The 24120-nt window shown below is 37.0% G+C and overlaps 1 protein-coding gene across 5 annotated transcripts in view; it reads left to right on the top strand.

Moving 5' to 3' along the window:
- The window catches only part of LOC120778030 (Down syndrome cell adhesion molecule-like protein Dscam2), a 158879-nt gene that overhangs the window by 113800 nt on the left and 20959 nt on the right, over positions 1-24120 (top strand). For all 5 annotated transcript variants that reach the window (XM_040109713.1, XM_040109706.1, XM_040109720.1 and 2 more), the window contains exons 14-27: positions 436-585; positions 3276-3421; positions 3766-3901; positions 8459-8578; positions 9213-9365; positions 9443-9965; positions 10114-10324; positions 12222-12477; positions 13116-13259; positions 16793-17101; positions 21159-21314; positions 22467-22646; positions 23294-23668; positions 23944-24069. In XM_040109713.1, coding sequence (XP_039965647.1) covers positions 436-585; positions 3276-3421; positions 3766-3901; positions 8459-8578; positions 9213-9365; positions 9443-9965; positions 10114-10324; positions 12222-12477; positions 13116-13259; positions 16793-17101; positions 21159-21314; positions 22467-22646; positions 23294-23668; positions 23944-24069 — 2985 coding nt within the window. The remainder of the gene's footprint in view (positions 1-435; positions 586-3275; positions 3422-3765; positions 3902-8458; positions 8579-9212; positions 9366-9442; positions 9966-10113; positions 10325-12221; positions 12478-13115; positions 13260-16792; positions 17102-21158; positions 21315-22466; positions 22647-23293; positions 23669-23943; positions 24070-24120) is intronic.

Genomic DNA, 24120 nt, shown 5'->3' with positions numbered 1-24120 from the left:
TGTTCAACATCCATATAGTAGATATATACACATTGTACAGTTATAGTGTTGCTACATCAAATGCAGCAGAGCAACTAACAAAGTGTAGTGACAAAGAGTAAAAACGCCAAGAGAGGTGACAGCGCGAAGTGTTAAAGCAGTGCAATAACGCATTAACGCTTTCGCAATCTCATTTTTGCCTTTGTTGGTCCAACACATCGTTCCTCCGGACTTTTGTTTTCAATACTGCTGTCTGTTTGTTCAGGACTTTGTGAGCAAATGCAGTTTCCAATGTGAAACTGCCATAACTTTACGAGCGCTTTAGATATTTTCATTTTTTCACTCCACTTTGTTTGGCAGCTCCAGCTTAGCACTTACCGTTACCGTTTAAGTGCACACACACATATGCTTTTCTGTTTTACCGGTACTTTATTGTAGTGAATTTTCTATTTGCAGACTCACACTACTTGCTGTCACCGGTGCAGCAGGGCGGCTATCTTGTCATCAAGGATGTCGAACCGACCCGTGATCAGGGCATGTACACATGCATTGTAAGGAGTCGGGCAGGCGAGGAGGCTCGCCGCGATATGCAACTAAATGTAAACAGTAAGTAGAGAGAACTAAAGAGAGATATAATGGAAAGTTAAAGTATATTATGTAATTAGTATTTATCTGCTCCTGGTTGTTAATGGAGTTTAAAGAGAACTCGCATATGTGATATCGACATCGTACCTTAAAAAGTATGACAAAAAATTTCAATAAAAATAACTTTGTAGAAAATTTGAAAATGAAAACTATTGAAGTAACGATTTTCGAATTTTTAGACCGAGATTCTTTTGTCCCCTGTAAACTTTTTGTCTGGTTTTGACTAATACCAGCGAATTGTTGGAGAAAAAAGTTTGCAGAAATTTTTGTAGAACGTCGAGTTCCTCGGACATCTATGCACATACCTCTCCGATATACATCCTTTATTCTTCACTGACCAATACTGACATACAAGGTGCATTCCAAAGTAAACAGGACTTTTTGAATCTAGCGACCCCTGGTAGCGTCATTTGTATGTCTGCTATCTTTATCGATTGTCCAGTGAGAGTTTCATGACATTTTATTGATTGGAAGTTAAGTTATTGCGTTTTAAGTGTCAGTATGTTTGTGTTATCGGTGCGAAAATAAGCTTCGAGCGAAGAGCCAACATTAAATTTGGTTTTAAAATTGGTAAAACTTTTACCGAAACGTTTTAATTGATAAAAAAAAGTTTATGACGTTGATTGCCTTTCCCGTAGCACGAGTGCACGAGTGGTTTCAACGTTTTCAAAGTGGTCAGGAGGACTTAAATGACGATCAACATGTGTGCCAATCTAAACAAAAAACAAAAAAAATTCCATCGAAATTCCATCGAACATCTCCAAAACATCGATTTATCGCATTTTGACTGAACATTTTGGCTTACGAAAGGTGTGTGCATGGTTTATTCCGCACAAATTGACTGACGACCAAAAATTGCTCATAATAAAACATTCATTTTGGCCGATTATTTGACCAAAAATCACATTTTAACCATTAACCACTCCCCGTATTCACCTGATATGACACTGTGCGACTTCTTCCTTTCTGAAAAGTGCATTTGCTCATGAAAGGAAAGCGTTATGCAGACGTAGCGGTGCAAAAAGCTGTATAGAAGCACAAGGAGACTATTTTGAATAAAATAAATTGATTTTGCCGGAAAAACCATTTGTTCCGTTTTTTCAAAGTCCTGTTTACTTTGGAACGCACCTTGTACATATATGCATATACCGTGTAATGTCAGCTGTAAAACAGTCATTGCATTTGGTGTAGGTTAGCTAGAGATGGTCCGAAAATAATTCTCGTTCCAAATTAGATACAAGGAGCTTTTTACATTTGAGTTTGCCAGATTTGCGGTTTTCAGTGATTTCGCTATGACCAGGCACTTAATTGACTCGGATATTGAAGTAGATTTTGGAGAGGACGTAGACTCCTTGACTATTTTTGAGCACATAGTGAGCTCAACGCTGGTAAAGCCGTTCGACTACTCGTGAACTCTGAGCATTCGGCTCAGAGTGAATGCTCACATCCCTGCCCTCCTACCTTAAATGTTTAGCATCCGTGAAAACTTTTTATCAGAGTAAATTCATTCTACCAGCAGATGGAAGACGATAGCCTCCCAATGATGGGAGAGGGTCTTCTAAGAATTTATACCATCTGATGTATAAAAACACTTTAGCTGCATCTGTTCGTTCATTTGGATATCACGTTGAGGTACACCTGGGGTGAGGTCATAGAAGGTAGTTCAAAAAATGTCTGTCTCTGTCAGTGATGACGATTTTAGTCCAACGTCGGCTTCGTGTTTTTCCTTGGCCAAGATCCCTTTTGTGCGCTGGAGATTAATCTGAAACATCTTCATCAAACACCTCTCAAACAATGCTATTACCGCTTCAACATCAATTACGATTCGTTCATCTTCGAACCTACGCTCCCGACTGTAGATGGTTATAGTTATAGTCGATATCCATTAAGTTAATCGGTAGTTGTACTAAAAAGTCAACCGGATGTTTTAAATCTTTTTATTCTACATATACTATAGAGTTAGGAGAAGCAAGTTTCGTATTTGGTTAGAATTGATTGAGTTGTTGCTTACATACTTGTATGTTATTTCACGTAGTAGTGGGCGGTGGAATACCCACTGAATAATATCATTTGCAAAACTGAGATTCCCAAAGCGATGCGAGAATATAAAATGTGAATAAATTACAATTAACTCGGAAAACGGAAATATCTACCATATTAGTTATATGAATTTCATTAACTTTATCAGCAAGTAATGCGATATTCACCTAATATCATTGAAATATCTCACCTGCTTACCTATATGTTCGACAAATATCAAAGAGAGGCGCGAAAATATACAGTTTAATTGTACACTAACAGTTTCGTTAAGACCACGTCTATAGCTATCTCGATTAATTTCAAATGGCACAGGCAACCATTAATTAAGTATAAAGAAAAGTATCACGTTGCGTATTATGTTTTGAGTAAGTCATTGCTTATGTAAATACTTAAAACATTAGCAGTCAGGAGTCATAATTGAGCTTTTTACTCCAGGTTTATTATTTTTATTCCGACTTCGAGGTCTGTTTTCCCCCAAAATGCAACCTGAAGGTAATCTTGCAAGTCCAATGTTAAATATCATTGAATTTTTGTCCTACAAATTTCCCCGCAATTATTCTGTGCCAAAATAACTTTTTGATTGCCATTTTACTGTGCTTTCTTCTCTACAGGCCCACCAGTGATTGAAGCATTCAAGTTTCCCAAGAATCTGCAAGAGGGAGGACGCGCGCAGATAACTTGCGCCGTTTCATCTGGTGATATGCCAATCTATTTCAGTTGGAAGAAGGATGACATGTCCATACCGACAAGTTTGCAGGTGAGTTGATCAACCCAAAACTCCATGGGATTCTGAAAGCAAATGCATACTCAAACATATGGTCGACCACACAAGTAGCAAAAAAGAAAAGAATAAAACTAGAAGTTTCAGTGTGACTGCAGTAAGTTGAAAAGAGTTAGTTAAAACTTATTTACTACATGGCAGAGAAACAAAAATACACTTACTTTTGGTATCCTGAGGGTGCGCGTCTTACAACACTTTCGAAGCAAAGCGTCAAAGTTGTTTTTAGCGTTAAATTAAGAAGAAAAAAAGACTTCATTCACTTGACGTTTCAATTTCGTTTTATATTTCTCGTGTGTTATTTTTGTTCTACAAACTCGCAGATTACGGAGAAAAAGGAGGAATTCTATTCGCTTTTGGTGTTCAAGGATATCAGCGCAAAGCATAGCGGTAGATATACCTGCTATGCGAGCAATGCGGCAGCCAAGGTGAACTACACTGCCGAATTACAAGTGCGAGGTAAGTAACTGAACTACCAATGGCTACGGATTAAATTAAAAGTTACTTAACCTTTGATATCAAATTGTCCTTTATTGGGCCCAATACGTTTCTGTAATCGTATTTTGGTTCCGATTAAAACATGTTACATTATACATTTGGCGTTGTCAACCCAAAAAAGATAATAAGCGTAATCAGAACCTTGTAAAATTATGGCCTTTCATATCTCTTTTTTTATTGAACCTTTACAGAATTTTCGTAACAATTAACTATCTTCATTACAGTTATTAAAAAGCAAGCACTAATCTCCTAAAAAGATGTGAAACTAGTATCGGAATAAGCGTTACTACAAAAAGTATATTTTATTTATCATACTTTGGAGAATTTCACCACATTTATAATTTATATCTAAAATTTCCTAAAAACAATTTAGAACAGCAAATAAATAAACCAAAATAAAATTATAATAGTTTTCAGAAACCATGTAATTGAAGTTATTAAAGTTATTTTAAAATGTTACGTATAAATCCATTCAAGGTACTTGATGTGTTCCAAGTATTCTATGTCTAGTTTTAATTAGATCTGAGTAGTCACATAGAAAGTGGAAAACTGCTTCCTTATTCACTTCTAGCTTGAAGCTGCGGCAAATATTGTTATAGGTTGACCCATTTTTAGCGCGTGATCTCCAATAGGGTGTCTAAGTTCTTTGTTCTAGTATTTTCATACTTGTGCCATATCTGCTTCCCTATCTGGCAGTTGATTATTGGTTTCCATCTCCACTGAGCTATTTGTTCGAAATGAGTATAAAGCTCTATTTTAATCGCTTCCAGTGGACATGATATTAACTCCGCCTCGAATTCATCTAAAGAGGCTCCTAGTTTGGCCAACTCGTCTGCATTTTTGTTATCAAAAATGTTCTTGTGGCCGAGAAACCAAATTAAGGACAAGTGGAGTTGACCTGCCAGTGAGCTTAAAGCCTTTCTGCAATTGTTAACTACGCACCACAATCCCTCATTCTTATATCAGAGCTTGCTGCTACTTTCCGTGTAAAGGCGTTTATGGACACCTGAAGCAGAATATATTGAGCACATCAGTCGGGCATGACTAATATTAGGATTGACCTGATGACGGCCATATACATTCACATAACTATATTTGTATTAAGGCCCCAGTACATGCTAAGTATTATTTTGCAATGCAGTTTGGTATCGATATTCAACCCCAAATATTTAGCTGTTGGGGACAGAAAAATTGTTGTACCACCGGGTAAAGGAAGATTAAATTGAGGCATTTGCATGATTGAACCATTTGATTCTGTAATCATTCTGTTCATAAATATCGGTTGTGCCCATCTGCACACCTTTTCATCTATGCCTATGTAGCAAGGCTAATAGATATAAAATCATTCGCACCATCGTGTTTAGGCAAGATGTACATATGTATTGAAGTATTCCTTAGACAGTGTCTTACTCTGTCTAGTTGATTCTTTGCATCTTTCTATCGATTTGCAGAAAAACTGCCATGACTCTGCCACTGCTTACCTAACTGCTTTTTAGCTTCAAGATATCTTTATATGGATGCCAGAGGTTGGTAGTATATCTCTCATCAAACACTTATCTCAATTGGGTTCTATGGCTTTTAAGGTCTCCGTTCCACCAAGGAGGGGACTTCCTTTTTTACCCACCTCTCCATCTACGCATTGTTCTTAAGGATTACTGATTCTATTTTTAAACCTACTTGCTTCTAAGCTTTTTATTGCTATCATAGAAAATTTACCCCATCCTGCTTTCCTGGAGTTTTGATATCGGAGGAGAGTATTGGATTTCTCGCCAATTCTGAAGAGTATACAGAAGTGATCCGACATATGTAGATGGCTTCTCGGACACCCTCCAGTCATCGACCACCAAACTATCTGATTCTATAGATAGTGTTAGATCCAAGACTTCCTCCCAATATATATATATATATATGTCTTAGATGACTATATCAGATATACATATTGCGATAGCTACTCACCCCTAGGGTTTGTGTCTGTGTATAGCCATATGGTATGTCTCGTGTTGGTATCGCACCATATACGGGATATCTGCTGTTTTCCTCTGTCAGTCTTACCTTTGTGCGTTGACACCAGAAAGAAGTTACCTCCTTACTGTTCCACCCTCACCACTATGTTATCTGCTGCGATTGATAGTTAGGACAATAATATGCGATTACACCTTTTTATGATATCAATACCATCGGCATACGCCAGCAGCTGTACACTCTTATAAAAAATTGTATCTGCTCGATTAAATTCTGTAGCTCGAATTATTTTCTTCAGCAGCAGATTGCAGAAGTCGCACGATAGAAAGTCGCCTTGTCTGAAACCTCGTTTGGTATCGAACGGCTCGGAGAGGTCCTTCCCGATCCTGACGGAGCTTTTGGTGTTGCTCAACGTCAGTTTACACAGTTTTGCGGGAATACCAACTTCAGACTTCGCGGCATAAAGGCTGCTCCTTTTCGAGCTGTCGAAAACAGCTTTGAAATCGACGAAGAGATGGTATGTGTCGGTTCTCCTTTCATGGGTCTTTTCCAAAATATAGCGCATGGTGAATATCTGGTTGGTTGTTGATTTTCCAGGTCTAAAGCCACACTGATAAGGTCCAATCAGTTTTTTGACGATGGGCTTTAATCTTTCACACAATACGCTCGATAGAACCTTATACGCGATGTTGAGGAGGCTTATCCCACGGTAGTTGGCGCAGATTGTGGGGTTTCCATTTTAATGGATTGGGCAGAGCACACTTAAATTCCAATCGTTGGGCATGCTTTCGTCCGACCATATTTTACAAAGAAGCTGACGCATGCTCCTTATCAGTTCTTCGCCGCCGTGTTTGAATAGCTCGGCCGGCAATCATCGGCCCCCGTTGTTTTGTTGTTCTTCAGACGGGTAATTGCTATTCGAACTTCTTCATGGTCGGGCAATTGAACGTCTGCTCCATCGTCATCGATTGGGGAATCGGGTTCGACTTCTTCTGGTGTTGTGCGTTCACTGCCATTAAGCAGGCTGGAGAAGTGTTCCCTCCATAATTTATGTATGCTTTGGTCATCGGTGACCAGATCACCTTTGGGGGTTCTACAAGAGTATGCTCCGGTCTTGAAACCTTCTGTAAGCCGCCGCATTTTTCGTAGAATTTTTGCGCATTACCCCTGTCGGCCAGCTTATCAAGCTCTTCATACTCACGCATTTCGGCCTCTTTCTTTTTCTGTCTGCAAATGCGTCTCGCTTCCTTCTTCAACTCTCGGTATCTATCCTATCCCGCACGTGTTGTGGTCGATCGTAACGTTGCGAGGTAGGCAGCCTGTTTTCTCTCCGCTGCAACACGGCCTCCTCGTCGTACCAGCTGTTCTTTTTGCATTTTCCGAAAACCAATGGTTCAGTTGCAGCTGTAAGTCCATTGGTAATTGAAAATGGACAAAATCCGGTGATAACCCCGCCCATTTCTCACCTAACGGTCACTAAATAAATACGTCAGTAGCATTACACATTCTATATATCGGTAAACATGTAAGATATCTTAACAAAAATTTATAATATTGGATACGGTAATAAGTTAAAATTAATAAACAACTTACATATAACCATATATATTTTTTGACTCATGTATACACTATATCCCAAAGAACGTTGACATTTATTATACAAGAAAAGAGGAAGGCCTGCAACCCCCCAATTCCGCATCATTATAAAAACAAATCTCATTTGAGTTTTGGCCAAAGTAAAATAAATTTAAACTTTTCGCTAAAAGAAAGTGATTCTGAAGTAACGCATATGTACCATCTTTGATTTTTTAATCGCCCGGTTTTTGAAAAAACTTGTTAGTCATAAGGCATTCTTTAAAGTTTTTCCCCAAGCCTGTTACCTTCTCTACTTACTTAACACATTTTAATTTCGATTAAATTTCTAAGTTGCCCGATTAAAATAATATTATTAATATATGTATAGTAAGGTATACCAGATTACAGTGATTGTTAGTGCCGTTTAGAATAACTCTAATAAATTCTATCCATCGAGCAGATCCTCGCCAAAGAAAGAATTTACAGAAACAGTACCTTAATAAAAAGGATGGCACTTAAATTCTTCAATTAAACCCCCATTTAGTTTCCTTTTCTGTTTTGAATATTTTTATTTTTTTATGTGTTTAAATATGTATATGTAAGTAAAAGTCCTCACAACCCCATTTCACTGAAATAAATCGCATTCGGTTTTTCGTTAATTGAACTTGAAATTCCTCTATCCGGTGGTAAAAGTTTTCTGGTCCACGTATCTTCCATAGAAAAGCTCTTAAGCGACATAGAGCAAGCAACCTTTAGCCTCCTTTATCCACATAGATGTTGCTGTTAATTTTGTTATTTGTTTTTCTACTTGGGATATTTGCTACTTTCCTGCTTCCATAATAACGATGCTGCTCATCACATCCAACAACACATAACTCGCCATGTTCGTTATCGCATTTCCGACGCGCACGCTGATTTCCGCTGCTTGTGCACACGTGAATGTGTGCGTGGGTCCGTTCGTCCGGGAGCGCGTTTGTTTAGTTGCGCCACGCTGGGCACTGGAGCCAATGGATACGGCCATAATGCTTGGCAATACAATATCGATAAATTGCGAGGCGGAAGGATATCCGATTCCAACTATTACCTGGTTCAAAGGGCAGGGTGAGTAGTGCACAGAAGTAAATACTATACTCTATAAAAGGGATAAGAAAAAGCTACAGCATGAGAGATTTGCAAAAGTAGTAGTTGAATATATGTATGTAACAACCGTTATGCGGGTGCAGCTCGCACTGTTGTAAGTCTCTAACGGCTGTCTGCTGTAAATCGGTTGCCAGGTTCGGTGAAAAAATCGAATGAAACTGCTCAGCACAAGTAAAAGGAGTGAGCGCGACGGCAGTAAACTTAATCCTGATATGCGAGTTCATTAAAGTTTTATAGACGACGACTTTTTGTTCGCAAGTTAAATTAGGGTTGAGCTAATTTTTGCGTGGTTGCCGATTCTGCAAAGCACATAAAGAGATAGAGCCACAGACAAAATTCAACGTAAATTAGAGGGAAAAATACAAAAATGTTAAGAAAAGCAAATAAATTAATGTCAGGAATGCTGGTATATTAATTAAGCCATTTTAGCATTGATGGGTAATTATACGCTGAACAGCTGGTACTGTTTGCTCAAATTTAGAATGCATGAAATGAGCAAGACAGCAAGATTTAGCACCAGATAATTTACAAAGTTACATCCAAATGTATTGAGTATCGCAGTAAAAGTCCATTTAATTTTTTTTTTTTTTTGCAGGCAAATTGTCACAAGACTTTAAGCCGCTCAACATGCGCAACAACTCGCTTGTGCTTAATCTAGCCACGGACATTGATGAGGGCTACTACATGTGTCACGCAGCAAACGATATTGGCGTCGGTCTCAAAAAAATTATACGCATCAATGTGAATGGTGAGCGAACTTTCACGCGGGTTTAAAAGCAAATTATTTACCAAGCATTTGCCTTATTTTGGTCGTGTTTATTTTAGAACCCGCCCGCTTCGAACAAGCAGCACGAAATGTATCATCACGACGCAATGACCCCGTTAGTCTCGACTGCCAGGCGAAAGGCGACGAGCCCATCGCGATTTCGTGGACACACAACAATGGCCGCATTGATCTGAACAATTTCCGTTTTAGCATTGCGGAAATGAAAACGGACAAGGGCGTCGACTCACAGCTGACCATTGCCCGTTCGGATCGTCACGATTCGGGCATTTATCGTTGCGTTGCCGAAAATCCTTACGGACGCACTGAGCTCGTCATCTTCTTGGCTGTTCAAGAACGTCCTGACACTCCATCTGTGCTGGAAGTCTTTGAGGTGGGCTCACGTACCGTAAAGCTGTCGTGGCGGCGCCCATTCGATGGCAATTCGCCAGTGCTCAGCTATCTCGTACAATATCAGCCGTTGAAGTATTTGCAATCACATGCTGCGCTTGGCATGGCGGGTGGAGACTGGAGTGGTCCAAACATCATCAATGTCACTCTGCCGTCGACAAGTATTAGCCGGAGGTTCGTTGATATTCAGTCAATGAATGTGTGCAGCATTTACCACACTTATATATGCATTCAATCGCTGCATGCTATATTTGTTTATCACAGTACACTCTTGATGGTAGATATGGTTTTCATCGTTATTGTTGTTGCTTTGTATTGACAGCTATGACAGCGATTTGCGGGAAAGTGCCATTGTGGCAGGCTTGACACCGGCAACTACTTTTCTCATTCGTATGCAGGCAATCAACGAAATCGAGCGGAGTCCATTCACCGATCCTATTGTGCTGAAAACGCAGGAAGAGGCTCCAACCGAAGCGCCCTCAAATGTGCAGGTGCAGACCGGCGGTGAAAGTGAATTGATTGTGACATGGCAGGTTAGTGATAATATACTTCTTGCAGAATTTCTTCTAACACTATCAGGTGGCTATATAATTTAAAAGTTCATATTTTATGACAGATCGCATTTCCATTAAGATCCAAGATTTTTCCATTTGGTATCAAATGTAGGGTTGATTTTGGTTATAATAATTACTTACTTTCCGTTTTGTGACTTTATGTAAACAAATTCAAAGCGATAATTTACAATAATATGTCATTAAATTTAATAAAATTATATTACTCATGTCGCCGCAAAAAAAAACACAAATATATTATTATTTTTTTGCCTTTAAAACCTTACTCTCCCTCTCCCTCCCCCTCCCATAAGCAAATTCGAGCCACATATGTACAAACATTTATAAAGAAATACTACTGTGATCAAATTGAAAGATGAATTTTGTCCATTTCATTTCCTTCAAAGTAATCCCCTCCCACTACAAAACACTTATGCCAGTCATCATAGCACTCGTGATGGCCATCAGAGCCTTCTTCGATTCAGCTTTTACTATATCCTCAATTGAGTCAAAACGGTGTCTTTGGAGTGGTAATGTGAATTTGCTGAATAGTCAGAAGTTACACAAAGGTAAATCAGGCGTATGCGGTGGTTGCATCACGATATTAATTGAAAATGCGGCAAAATGATCACGAATAACCAATGCAGAATGAGATGGTGCATTATCGCAGTTCCTCTGTTCAATAAATTTAAACATAGTAAAAGTCGAGGAATCCACTTTTAGAGCCTCACAAAACGACGCGTATCTCAAATACTATTTAATATTTTTTCGTGAAATTTAGCATAGATGTCACTAATAGTACTACCAACTTACAGAAAAAAAGCATCAAACGTCATAACAACATTGGTTGCAACACTGAACACGCGAAGAATGCTTGCTGATCATCACCTTAATGAAATTTTTTCAAATGGTACACTGATGGTTGAAAAATTAGATGTTTTAGTGGAAAAACCAGGAACATGTGGTCGTCAGAGTCATCGAAACAATCACCCATTTCAAAGCTGTGAAGACTTTTACAGGATTTCTGCATGCAAGATTTAAAAACGCGGTTTTCCTATGAAATTCTTGAAAGTTTCAATTTGAGTCAGCTGTTACCAAAATTTAACGTAAATTTGGAAAAAAAAGGATTTAACTGTACTCATTGAATGCCTAATTAGATGTTTTGGGATAATCTATATTTCAACAACCATGGAAAATGAAAATGACTACGAGAACACAAGTGCTTTTTGCCTTAGAAAGCCTCACCACTTTGCCAGCCATAAATACGAGCGCTGAACTTTTTTCTTTTCTTCTTTGCGCCGAATCAAGACTTGGCTCAGAACAACGATGCTCCAGAAAAGATTGAACGGCACTGCCCCCCCCAGAATTGTACTTTGGATCCGCCCCTGGGTTTTGCCAATAGCCAACATTCAACTAATTGCTGTAGTAAACAAAATACAATTATTTTCATGAGCATGCGACCAACCTCGTCAAATCTTTATTTACATCTCACACCTTTTCCCTCAAAATTAATAATTTAATGACTATAATGGTACCTGATTTATACAAGTATTGTATGTTCGTGAAAATACTTCGTGCCACACCACATAGCAGCTTGTAGTATGTATGTAAGTGTGGCTAGTAGTTTGAGCGACTACCAGTTCTGACGTCAATTTCTCGAGGGCACCGCATTCTCTTGGCATAACATACTATAAATAAACAGTTATAGTATATCTATATACAAGTATGTATATACAGCAAGCACTCGCAAACGTGTGTTCTTTGTGGGCGCAAAAACAACAATTTTCCACTCATTCATACAAATGTATGCACATACTTCATTCCACTTACTTGAAATAACGCCTTGTCTTTGCATTCTTACTTTTTTACGTCTTTGCAGATACCATCACGAGAATCTTGGAATGGTGAACTCATCGGCTATACCGTTAACTGCAGCGAGGAAAAACAGAACATCAACTACATTAGCGTTGTCAATAATTCACTCAAGTCGGTGATTGTAAGTGGTTGGGCCACCACAAAGGCAACCATTCGCGGCTTGCGCAAATACACCAGGTACGCGGTGACTGTGCGTGCACTCAACAGCTTTGGTTCGGGACCCTGGAGTGCCGCCATTTTCGGAACGACAGCCGAGGGTGGTGAGTAATTTTATAGGTGTTGAATGTTGTTTTTAAGAGCTTTTGTTCCTGTGGCACTTACATAAAAGTGCTGTTGGTATAAGTACTTTGTGTCTGCAATTTGTAGTAGTGTGTGAGTAAATGTCGGTCAATGTTCGCTTCTCTAATTCTCTGTAAGGCAAATCAAGCGTAGAGGAACTAGTTACAACTACTCGAAATTGTAATCATATATTTTAACGAAGCGCTTCCTAAACTCGATCGAACTTTATGATTTCTATTGCGATCCTTTGGATTTTGTTCTTATACCTGTAGTTAATATTATATCACGCTTGAGAACCGTTTAAGGTTCATTCATTATCATTAGAGTTCTCCATCTTGGAATTCTGCATGTTCACCATATATAAGTATGTATGTGATTGCCGCGTGTGCTGACACAGAACTAAAGGAGAAACTCCTGCCTAAAGTGGCTACTTAGCACAATTTACTCATTTCTGTTGTCATTTGCTTTGATCACCTTGAAATTTTAAGTGACTAAATATAGACCATAATTTTAATTCAAACTGCGGCACAGATAACCGGTTTCTATGATTATGTTTTTGTATATTAAACTATTACAGTGAAACATTTTGTTTTTGGTTATATGTGGTTTCTCTTTACAGTGCCTGAAGCGCCTCCGCAGCATGTCAACTGTACCGCATTGTCGTCGCAAAGTCTGAAGATATCCTGGCTAGAGCCGCCGTTGCAATTTCATGGTGGAATAATCCAAGGCTATAAAATTTTATATCGGCCAATTGTGAATCAAAGTGAGTTCGAACAACAACATGTATATCACACTCACACATTGCCATATGCCCCTGCCATTTTAACGGGATTGTAAGTAGGAAAAGGATGTAGCGTCATCGCCCTTCTGCGACTTCCCTATGGATGGTGTTAATATGTGGTAGATAGTAGTGACTTTAAAGTGGAAGCGGGATAATGCTCTATCCTGTCATGAATGTGTAGTTTTATTTTATCTACAAGTTTATCTTTGGAATGAAATTGTTATGTAATAGCACGAATGATTTGGTACGATAAACAGACTTGATATTAAATCTTTGTTATCTGCCATTAGTGGTTGTCTCACTCCTTTTTGTGCTAACGTCAGGGGCGAACGCAGGGGGGGGTTTTGGGGTGTTAAACCCCCCCCCCCCCCCAAAGTAATTGAATTTTTAAATAATAGAATTTAATTCTACATAGTCATTTGGAAAATTGTAATCTGTTGTTTTCAAAGCAATCTTTCTGCCGACGATGTATGAATATGTAAAATAAATGAATACATTAGTCACTAACAGCGTTGCCGTTTTGATACAATTGTATCTTTTTTGATACTTTTTTTTCACATAGGCCGTTTGTGTTTGATACTTTTCTGCTGACAGAATTTATTTTTTTGAAACTATGAAAATGTTAAACTAAAAACAAACCTATTATATCTGGATAGCATTAAAAAGTTGTAGGAATGTAGGCCAATTAAAAAACCCAGAAAAATATAAACTGGACAGAGACATTTTTTTAATTTGCTTCAAAGTAATTAGTTTGCCTTATAACTCTGTGGCTGCTGAACTGGATTTTTTAGATTTAAGGGGAATTGTGAGTCGAAAATGCACTTCTTTTTGAAAATTAGTTCTGAACTGAAAAGTCACCAATAAGGTTTCTATTATATTTTTTAGAGTTTATTGTTAATCATAATACAGGAAAAAATAAAAACTCATTTATTATGACTTTCAGTTTTCGTTCCATGAGCAAACTGTAGTGAAATAAATTTAAATTAAATAAAATTATGCTATTTGCAAAAAAATACTTGAATGTCTTTACTAAAATGTCTATATTTTTAATAAAAACAACCAGAAAAAACTGGTCTGAATTAGATACACAACTTTACTTATTATTTGTTTTTCAAATGAAAATTTTTAAAACAACGGTTGTGCTTTTGATACTTTTTGATACTTTTTTTGCTTGGCAACGACTTGCAAAATACCTGCTATAAGAAATTGTATTGGCTCCATGAAAGAGACCGTAAATCTTTTTCGGATGTCAACTAAAGCAGACACACTGCTCAAAAATCTTATTCTTGAATCCTTTCCAAACTCAAAGCAAGTGAGGTTACTTAAATTCTTCGAAACACGTTGGGTGGAGCATTTAGAATCTCTTTCTTTATTTAACGATTTATTCCCATTGATCTGTACAGCGTTGGAAGAGCTTGATACTGAAAAAATTTAAGAAGTGATTTATCAAAGCAACATGCTTTGTTGACTGCAATCCAATCACCTCAATTTGTGATTGCTATGGCGATACTAAAGCCAATTTTTGCATTATCAAAACACATAAGCCTATGTTTGCAGCAAATAGACTGTGATTTGAGCAGCTGCGTTGCTTATGCAAATAATTTGGATGCTGAGATTAGTGAAATGCGTAAGGATTCTGAACAATCGTTTAAACTAATTTTTGAATAAGTTAAAACAATAGCCGCAGAATTAGATTTAGAAATCAAAATTCCGCGTTTGGCGAAACGGCAAACTAATCGCGACAATTATGAAGGCGAACCGGAAGAATATTACCGCAGATCAATTTACATACCGTTTTTAGATCATTTTTGACCAAATCAATGAACGATTTTAAAACATCGAGAGCTAAGCTTTCCAAAATTGGAAAACATTTTGCCAAATAAATGAGTAAATCTGGACGTTATTGAGATGCAGGAGACTGTCGTGTTTTAGAAAAGCAATGGTCCGCTGATGTAGAAGATCCCGATGATTTCGTTGCTGAATTTAGAATGTGGGAAAAGGTTAAAAATCTTTTCTTCAGATTATATTTCAACTAAAATTTTGATAATATTTTCAGGAACTGGTTAAATCAATCAAAGAGATCCAAAACTTTTTTAGACGCGTTGAATTGTTATGCGATGCAAAAAATTTTCAAAACAGTGCATCGTTTTTAAAGATTGGAGCAACAATCCCTATATCTGTCGCTTCAAGTGAACGCTCGTTTTCCTCACTTCGCAGGCTTAAAACATATTTAAGAAACAAAACTGGAGAAGCACGCCTGAACGGAATGGCTCTCTTGAATATCCATAGAGATATAGACGTGACGGAGGAAGAGATTTTAAATGTTATGGCCCAAAATAAAAGAAGATTAGACTTCAATTTATGAATAAAATAATGAAACATTGTCTTTTTACCTAAAAGCCCCCCCCCCCAAATTTTTTTCCTGCGTTCGCCACTGGCTAACGTTATAGTTATATCGTATAAATATTAATTAATTTGAGCTACAATGTACCTCTCCATACAGATAATTATTGTGCTTTATTGAAATTATTCCATTTGATTTTGCAAATATGCAAACAATTAAAATTAATTTGATACTGTTATGAACACAACAAAAAAAGAAAACTTAACTGTGAATTTCCATGACTATTTCTATTTGAAGTTATACTTTTTTCACAACAACTTTGCTGTTGAAATAATACCTTTTCCTAATTTTCTCGTAATTAATTATATGATAACCTCGCGTACTCTTAATATGAATATGAACATAAAGTGCGATAACTCACTACCTAAATACGACAGAGACAAATTTAAATTTTACAACTAAGATATCACGAAAGAGTTCCATAGGAGCGAGCCGGTGAATTGGCATGGAGTGCCCAGTATTGCAAGTGAAATTCTATACCTCAGGAGCTAGTCCTTCAATTTCAACTAATCTAAAGCCATCCTGATTATTTCACTTTACAACATACGAATCAAGTATCAATGAATTTATAGGGACAACACCATCTGAGGCCTCAAAATTGTCAAAGTCGAACTATAACTTTGCAAGCCCCAGATACCATAAATAATAGGGTCTGGTAAAAAAAAGGATGTTTATGCTTTAAAAAATTGGTTAATAGGCAACTCTAAGAAAGGCTCTCTAAGTATGTGCTCTTTATTGCACCGGTAACGCCTAACGGTTTTCCCTTTTTTCTTAGTATCAGAACTTCATATCTCGCCTCCAACTATTTCAGAGACCATCTTTTTCTGTTAATAGTCAAATAGACAAAATTTTATGAAATCGCGTACCTAAGTACTACTCTCTATATATGTATGTATGTATATGTGCGTATTACAATTCTCGAATATATTTGGGAAGTGGCAAAAGTTAATGCTTAGCCACTTTTTTTGATTTTATATTACATAAATATAACTTTTATTGTAACTCATTCGGTTTCTTCGAATATTTTCAGTTGAAATCTTTCGCAAGATTTTTCATTATATTCGTAAAGTTTTGCAAACACCTTCCTTACTTGTTGATTTTATATTTTCAGTTGACTTTCCCGCAAAACTAGAGGTGAAGCGTACCTCCAATCTGGAGACTTATTTGCACACTCTTCATAAGGCGACTAATTACTCCCTGCGTGTATTGGCTTATACAGCGACCGGTGACGGGTTGTCCAGTCAACCGTTATATTGCCAAACAGAGGACGATGTGCCGGACGCTCCAGCGTCTATAAAAGCAGCCGCATTAACGGCCGATTCAATATTGATTTCGTGGTTGCCGCCAAAAAATCGAAATGGAATAATTTCGCATTATACAGTTTATTCGCGCGAGGCTGGGCGTAAAGGACAAGCGAAATGTGAGTGCAAAAGCTAGGTCAAATTAAATGTTCCTAGTTAATAGATAATTGTATTAGTTTTCTTCTGTACAATTTTCATCATTTAATAGTTTTATTTTTATAACAAATTTTGCATTTATTCTGCCCTATCCTGAAGATAGAAAATTTGCGTCTTACCGGCGCAAATCGGTTTGACACGTTCGTAGTTGCTTCCCTAATCGGTCAGTTTTGTTAAGTTCAATAATGGAAATTGGGATTAAGTTGGTTTAGGATTTTTATAAGGTCAATGGACCTTTTATATATTATATATAACAGGTTTTTTTATAGGTGTGGTTTCCAATTTTCCAATTTGAGAATACTCTCTTTCGGAGTTGGTCCGGATCCATTGATCATTGTTCCCACTCGTTTCGTATCTTTTTTTTTGTATCCATTATCTAATTATATTATATAATTATTATATGCATTTTATTTCATTTTGAAAGCCAAATTTCTAAATAAAAAGTATCTTTGCAGTTTGGTCAAGAAAAACAAGTGCTATTACTTAAGGTGTAGATTAATTATTTTTGTTGAACGAGCTTTCTGTTATTGGTTAAATTAGGTACGATTTGTCCTCATTTAAACTATGAGATTGCTCATGTGTCCACTTATTTTAATAAAGATATTCTTCTGGATCTAATAAAAATCTGCATGGTAACGGCACAATAAATGGACCGATGGACCAATAATTCTTGATATTAAATCTGATTTTGCTAAAAGTGCCCATACACGACACACAAGTGCGTTCGATCGGTATGTGAGCGCATGCGGTTTACTCGTGTATGGGCTTTGTTTGTTTGATTTTTTACGATCGGTGCGCGCACATGTGTGTCGTGTATGGCGCTGTGTGCACACAAAATCTCATTTTTCCTGTGTCGCCGAACAGTGAAGATCGCAGAGGAACAGTGGGAAGTGTTAAGGGGGAGCTTACTTTAGAGGCTTCAAAAAATCGATTTTTTTGAGAATTTTCTTCGGCGCGAAAGAAATAATTGATTCAAGCGAAATTTCAAGGCTTTATAGTTATATATTTGGACATCTTTCAAAAATTTTTTGGATACGAAATCTTTGATATTTTGCCTTTGGGAAGCAATTGCCCGATGCATCTCGGATGTGCATTTGTCGGACGGCGGACAGGATGCAGGTCGCAATTTCTAACGGAAACAAAAAATTCAAAGAGATTCATATTTTTTAATAATTTATCTTTTAGTTAAACTAAGAAAATTCCAAAAAAATAATAAAATTTTACAATTTTTTTAAAAATTGAATAAGTAGTGGTTTTTGATTCAAAACATTTTACTTTATGTTGTTTAAAAATATGTTAAAACTTAACTTTTCTTAATTTTTTTTAGTTTAAATAGAAGATAATTTTATGCCAATGATAATAAACTTTGCCCTAATTCCATACGATGTTTAGTTTTTTTTCTATCCTGCCCGCCAATTAAGAATAATCGTAAAAACGTAAAACCGAGAAATCGCGCTTCAAAGTTTTCGCTTTTTGCCCAAGCGCACATACATATGTATGTACACTATATGTATATCTTAGACGCTCGGTCACTAGTTTGGGGAAATATTGTTAGATAATTTTTAAAGAGATTTAAGAAAAAAAAATCAATTTTTTGAAGCTTCTAAAGCAAGCTCCCCTCTTAATAAAGATTTCGTATCAGAATTTATTGATCTTGTAAAAAATTAATAGGCAATTTGGCAAACGAAAAGTGATAAAAAGTTGGAATAAATTATTAACGAAATACAAAGAAATCGATAAAAGTGCTACATTAGAAATAAATTCGAAGAAATTTTCAGCTTGCCTGTCGCCCATGTTCACCGTGTGAAGAACGAACGCAAAATGGATTTGTGTGTCAACAACAGTAACAGCTGTGTAACTTTGGGCGGCTAACAACCACAATAGGGGTATTCGCTTGCTCTTGCAAGATTGCAGATTGCAAAAATACTATACTGAAATATACAAGGGCACGAGAGCACCCATTGCAAAATCTAGTGATATATAAACGACTGATTAGGTCAATTTATTGTGAATGACTATTATGTATGGCTATTGTGAATTGGCGCACCTTCTGCATACATTTTTAACAGAAAAAACTGTAACAAATTTTTATAATTTAAATAGAAATTATAAAATCTATTTAAAACTTACCTTCCTCAACAATTTAACGACGTAATATGTCTTTAAGTAAAATGACAGCTAAAACAGTGTTGCAATTATATTTTTGCGTGACATTGCACGCAAATTTACATGGGTTTTGGTCTGACATATTTTACAGCCATTGCAAATAATTTTCTGCGTGATTTTGTTGTTGTGCCGGTGCACCAAGAGGAAATATATGCAATTCTTGCACCGTGTAGGGGTTTTGCAAGAGCAAGAGAATACCCCTAATGTTTATCTTCTATCCACTTTTAATGAAAATATTATATAAATGACAATCAGCTGTTTACGAGAGTTCTAAACTCGCATAGCTGCCATCTGTCCCCAACGAATTTGGATCTGATAAAGTGCGCAGTTAATCCGGATTAACGCTGCTGTCTGTCAAGGCTATTAGCTGTCGAACAAAATCAAGAAGAGGTAAACGTCTGAACTGATTTCATTAGATTAGAAATAATTAGATCATACATTTAACAATTTGGGGGAGAGGGGCATACCTGTGACTTCATCGGCCATGGAATGCAGTGCATCCTAACTCCCAATATGTAACATTTTTTACCATTTATATATTTTTATACTCTCGCAACAAAGTTGCTAAGGAGAGTATGTATTATAGTTTTGTTCACATAACGGTTGTTTGTAAGTCCTAAAACTAAAAGAGTCAGATATAGGGTTATATATACCAAAGTGATCAGGGTGACGAGTAGAGTTGAAATCCGGATGTCCGTCTGTCTGTTGAGATATCATTATGAAACTTGGCACACGTATTTCTTGGCTCCATAAGAAGGTTAACTTCGAAGATGGGCAAAATCGGCCCACTGCCACGCCCACAAAATGGCGGAAACCGAAAATCTATAAAGTGTCATAACTAAGCCATAAATAAAGATATTAAAGTGAAATTTAGCACAAAGGATCGCATTAGGGAGGGGATATTTGGACGTAATTTTTTTGGAAAAGTGGGCGTGGCCCCGCCCCTTACTAAGTTTTTTGTACATATCTCGGAAACTACTATAGCTATGTAAACCAAACTCTAAAGAGTCGTTTCCCTCAGGCATTTCCATATACGGTTCAAAAATGGAAGAAATCGGATAATAACTACGCCCACCTCCCATACAAATGATATGTTGAAAATCACTAAAAGTGCGTTAACCTTGTTAGTCGGTCGGAAACGTCAGAAACACTAAATTTTACGGAAGAAATGGCAGAAGGAAGCTGTACCCAGGCTTTTTTTAAAAATTGAAAATGGACGTGGCGTCGCCCAGTTATGGACCAAAAACCATGTCTCAGGAACTACTAGACCGATTTCAATGAAATTCGGTATATAATATTTTCTTAACACTCTGATGACATGTACGAAATATGGGTGAAATCGGTTCAGAACCACTCCTTCTCCCAATATAACGCTATTTTGAATTCCATCTGATGCCTTCTCTGTATAATATATACATTAGGAACCAATGATGATAGCGGCATAAAACTTTACACAAATACGGTATTTGAAAAATATGTAAATGACGGATATTGAAATCTCGATTATCACTTTATCATGCGAGAGTAGAAAATGTTCGGTGACACCCGAACTTAGCCCTTCCTTACTTGTTATCTTTAAATTTTGTTGCGCAGTTAAAAACCGTTTACGTCAATAACTTTATTACATTATTCTATCTATTTAAACATATTTTAAATTATTGTGACTAATTGTATGACTTTATTATATAATATCATAAAATTGATAAAATTTTTTTTGATTTCTTTTCTTACTGACTTTATAAAATTGGAAAATTTTCACGCATTATATGACTTTTTGTTGTGGCCTTACTCTATTGCGGTTGTTACTGGATCTTTGGACTCTTTCGTCGCCTTCTTGTCTCTCCAATTAAACAGCACATATGGTGCGCGTCGATGAAAATGGTTATCCGGTGACCTATGAAGCACGCGGCCTGGCAGAAAACCAAATGTACGAATTCTGGGTTTCTGCCTCAACATCCGTTGGAGAGGGCGAACCAACATCTGTGGTTGCGCAGACCACAAATACGCGTGGTAAGTTTGTCAGAGTGTATGTGTGTGTGGCGGACCACCAGTCCTCTGATTGATGGCTCTGTAAGCACGTTATTGCAGTAAAGCGGCATCCATAACAACAACAACGTTAATTTTCGATCCTATAGAAAATTAAATTAACAGCAGGTTTAAAATATTATTGCATTGAGGTGTTCATTGTAAAAACGAACCGATTGAAATGAAAGTAATAGCTTTAATTGGTTCTCGATTATTGATTATTGTAAATTTTATTTAAAAGCTACTAAGGGCTGAGTTACACTACTTTTTTGTATGAGGTTATGCTTTTGGTTTCTCTTTAGTTTAATTAAATGGCAAGTATGCGAAATCAATATGAATTTAAAATTTCGCAACTACCCAACATATAATTTTCGCATGCACCCAGGGATGATTTATTTGCCACAGATGGACATTAATAAGAAAGTTAAACGTTTTAAGTGTTTTCGATCTTCATCGATATACCGCAGTTATGAATACTTTTTCCACTTTTCTACTAAAAGCCTTTATGTCAACGATTTAAAGATGATTGCTCTAACTTCAAATAATAAAAAGATGTCATCCTTAGTTTATAAAGTAATTAAGCTTAAACTGAGCAATTTCGCCTTTAAAAAGCTGTACATAATTTGGGAGCTCTCCACTGCCTTCATAATGTGTTGCAACTTGGTACAGAAAATCTACCTTAAAATGAAGGTTCAGAAGCACACTAACTATTTTCCAATTTAATCTCAATGGAATAGAATAGTTTCACATCACTTCAATAATAAGTTCTCTATGTTCGAAGATAATTTAAATTATTGCTTTATATAATTTATATTTGTAGAAGGTTTTTTGCTGAAGTGAAAGTTAAAACTACTCAAAGGAACCTAAATACAATATATGTAAATAAAATTATTGGGATTTGTTCAGATATCTTTAGTTAAATTATTACTGGCAAAGATTCCCACAGAACCATTTAAACATAAGTATTAAGAAATGAATGTATGAACCCTTATTGGGATATTTTATCATAAACTAAGTACTTTACATAGCAGTGCTTTTACATAAATTCTCACTACATTTTTAAGAAGCCGGAAAGGTTGCACTCTGCGCTTCAAAATGATTTCTAAGAAAAGTTGAAAACAATCAGTACTCTTACAGCCCCTGCTCGGATCGCTTCTTTTGGCCAACTAGTTCGCAAAGCTGTCGGCACTGCCTTGATTTTGGAATGTTTGGCTGTGGGAAATCCGACGCCACGAGCGAGATGGTTGACCAGAGACCGACCTGTCACATTCAGCCCCTTCTATGAGGTGACTAACGAAGGAAATTTAAAAATACACCGTAAGTATGATATTATTAATTGAAAATTAGTAAAATTATTTGCCCAAACTTTCGCCATGGTTACTTATACGTCATCGATAATTGCTTGGATATTTTTTCCTTGGTGGTTCTAGCAAATTGCAACCGCAGCGTGTTAACTTTTGTTTTATGAAGACGTTCGCTATTTGGTGTTTGGTCTAAGTAAATGGTTTTCTGCAATATTCAAATCTGATAGCCTTTCAGTTAGGTAAATTAAAATCCAATTTCCATCAACGGTCCTCAAATTAATATATTATTCGCACAATGCGGTTACTTCCGCCTGTTTACGCCGCCTGGACACTTCGGCGGCCAAACGACACTCTTTTGCATATTTTTGGTTAGTCAAGCAGACACGGCCACTCAGCTGAGAAATGCCGGGTTGAATTCCAATTATCTGTGAAATAAAAATGCAATTTTCCATGTAGCTGCACATATTTGCAACCTTTTCTATTTTAATTTATTTTTCGTTGCATGTTACAACCACAACACAACGGCTTTCGAAAATACACCAACAAAAATATTCAAACAAATGACGTTACATATTGAAAATTTCGACAATCGCACACACCCACACGTTGAATGTGTGAATTGAATGGGCAATGGCAATCGCCAACGGTACTGGTGAACAGGCGTGGAGAGCAGTTTGTCCGGAAATTACACTTGTACGGCGAATAATCTGTTCGGAAGCGATGAGATTCAGTATCAAGTGATTGCCATGAAACCACCCGTCGCCCCCCAAATCATTGTGCAATATGCGTCAGCTGATAGCATACGTGTCAGCTGGGATCCGCCGGACGACGGTGGTGCCCCTTTGCAAGGCTATACCATCTCGCACCGCATCACAGGAGAGACATGGGCACAGACCGAGTTGATGCCAGAGAATAACGCTTATACGATTACGGGTTTGAAATGTGGCAATCAGTATATCATCAAGATGTCGGCGCATAATATTGTCGGCGACGGAATATCCAGCGAGGAAATTAACGTCTGGACCAAGGGCAAAGGTAAGCAAATTCAAGCAGTTTGTGTTTATGCCATAAATCAAAGAGAAGGTAGACAGAAATAGTGCGAAGCTGGAGTTAAAATGTGGTAAATACTTCAAAACGCATACGTAAAGTTATATACTTAATCCTGCCAAAAATTCTGTTACAAAAAAGTTTCTATAGAGCAAAAGTTGACTTTATAACTGTACTTATATGTATGTATGTATTTTAGTCAATATATTTTAGCTACAGTTCAACATTAACATAAAATTTGTTAAATATTCTATTGAATACAGCCTCACAGGCGCCGAACGGGAATGAACTGATTGCCACTAATGCATCTTGTGTGAATTTGAAACTATCAACGTGGAACAATGGTGGCTGTCCCATACATCACTTCTCCATTGAGCACCGACCGCTTGGTAAGTAATTTACTGAAATGAGAAACTGTCGCAAGTATATATTGCATACAT

This window comes from Bactrocera tryoni, chromosome 1 (genome assembly GCF_016617805.1).
Source record: "Bactrocera tryoni isolate S06 chromosome 1, CSIRO_BtryS06_freeze2, whole genome shotgun sequence".
NCBI lineage: Eukaryota > Metazoa > Arthropoda > Insecta > Diptera > Tephritidae > Bactrocera > Bactrocera tryoni.
Note: the sequence above shows the minus strand (reverse complement) of the source record. Positions and strands in the feature narration are given on the sequence as shown.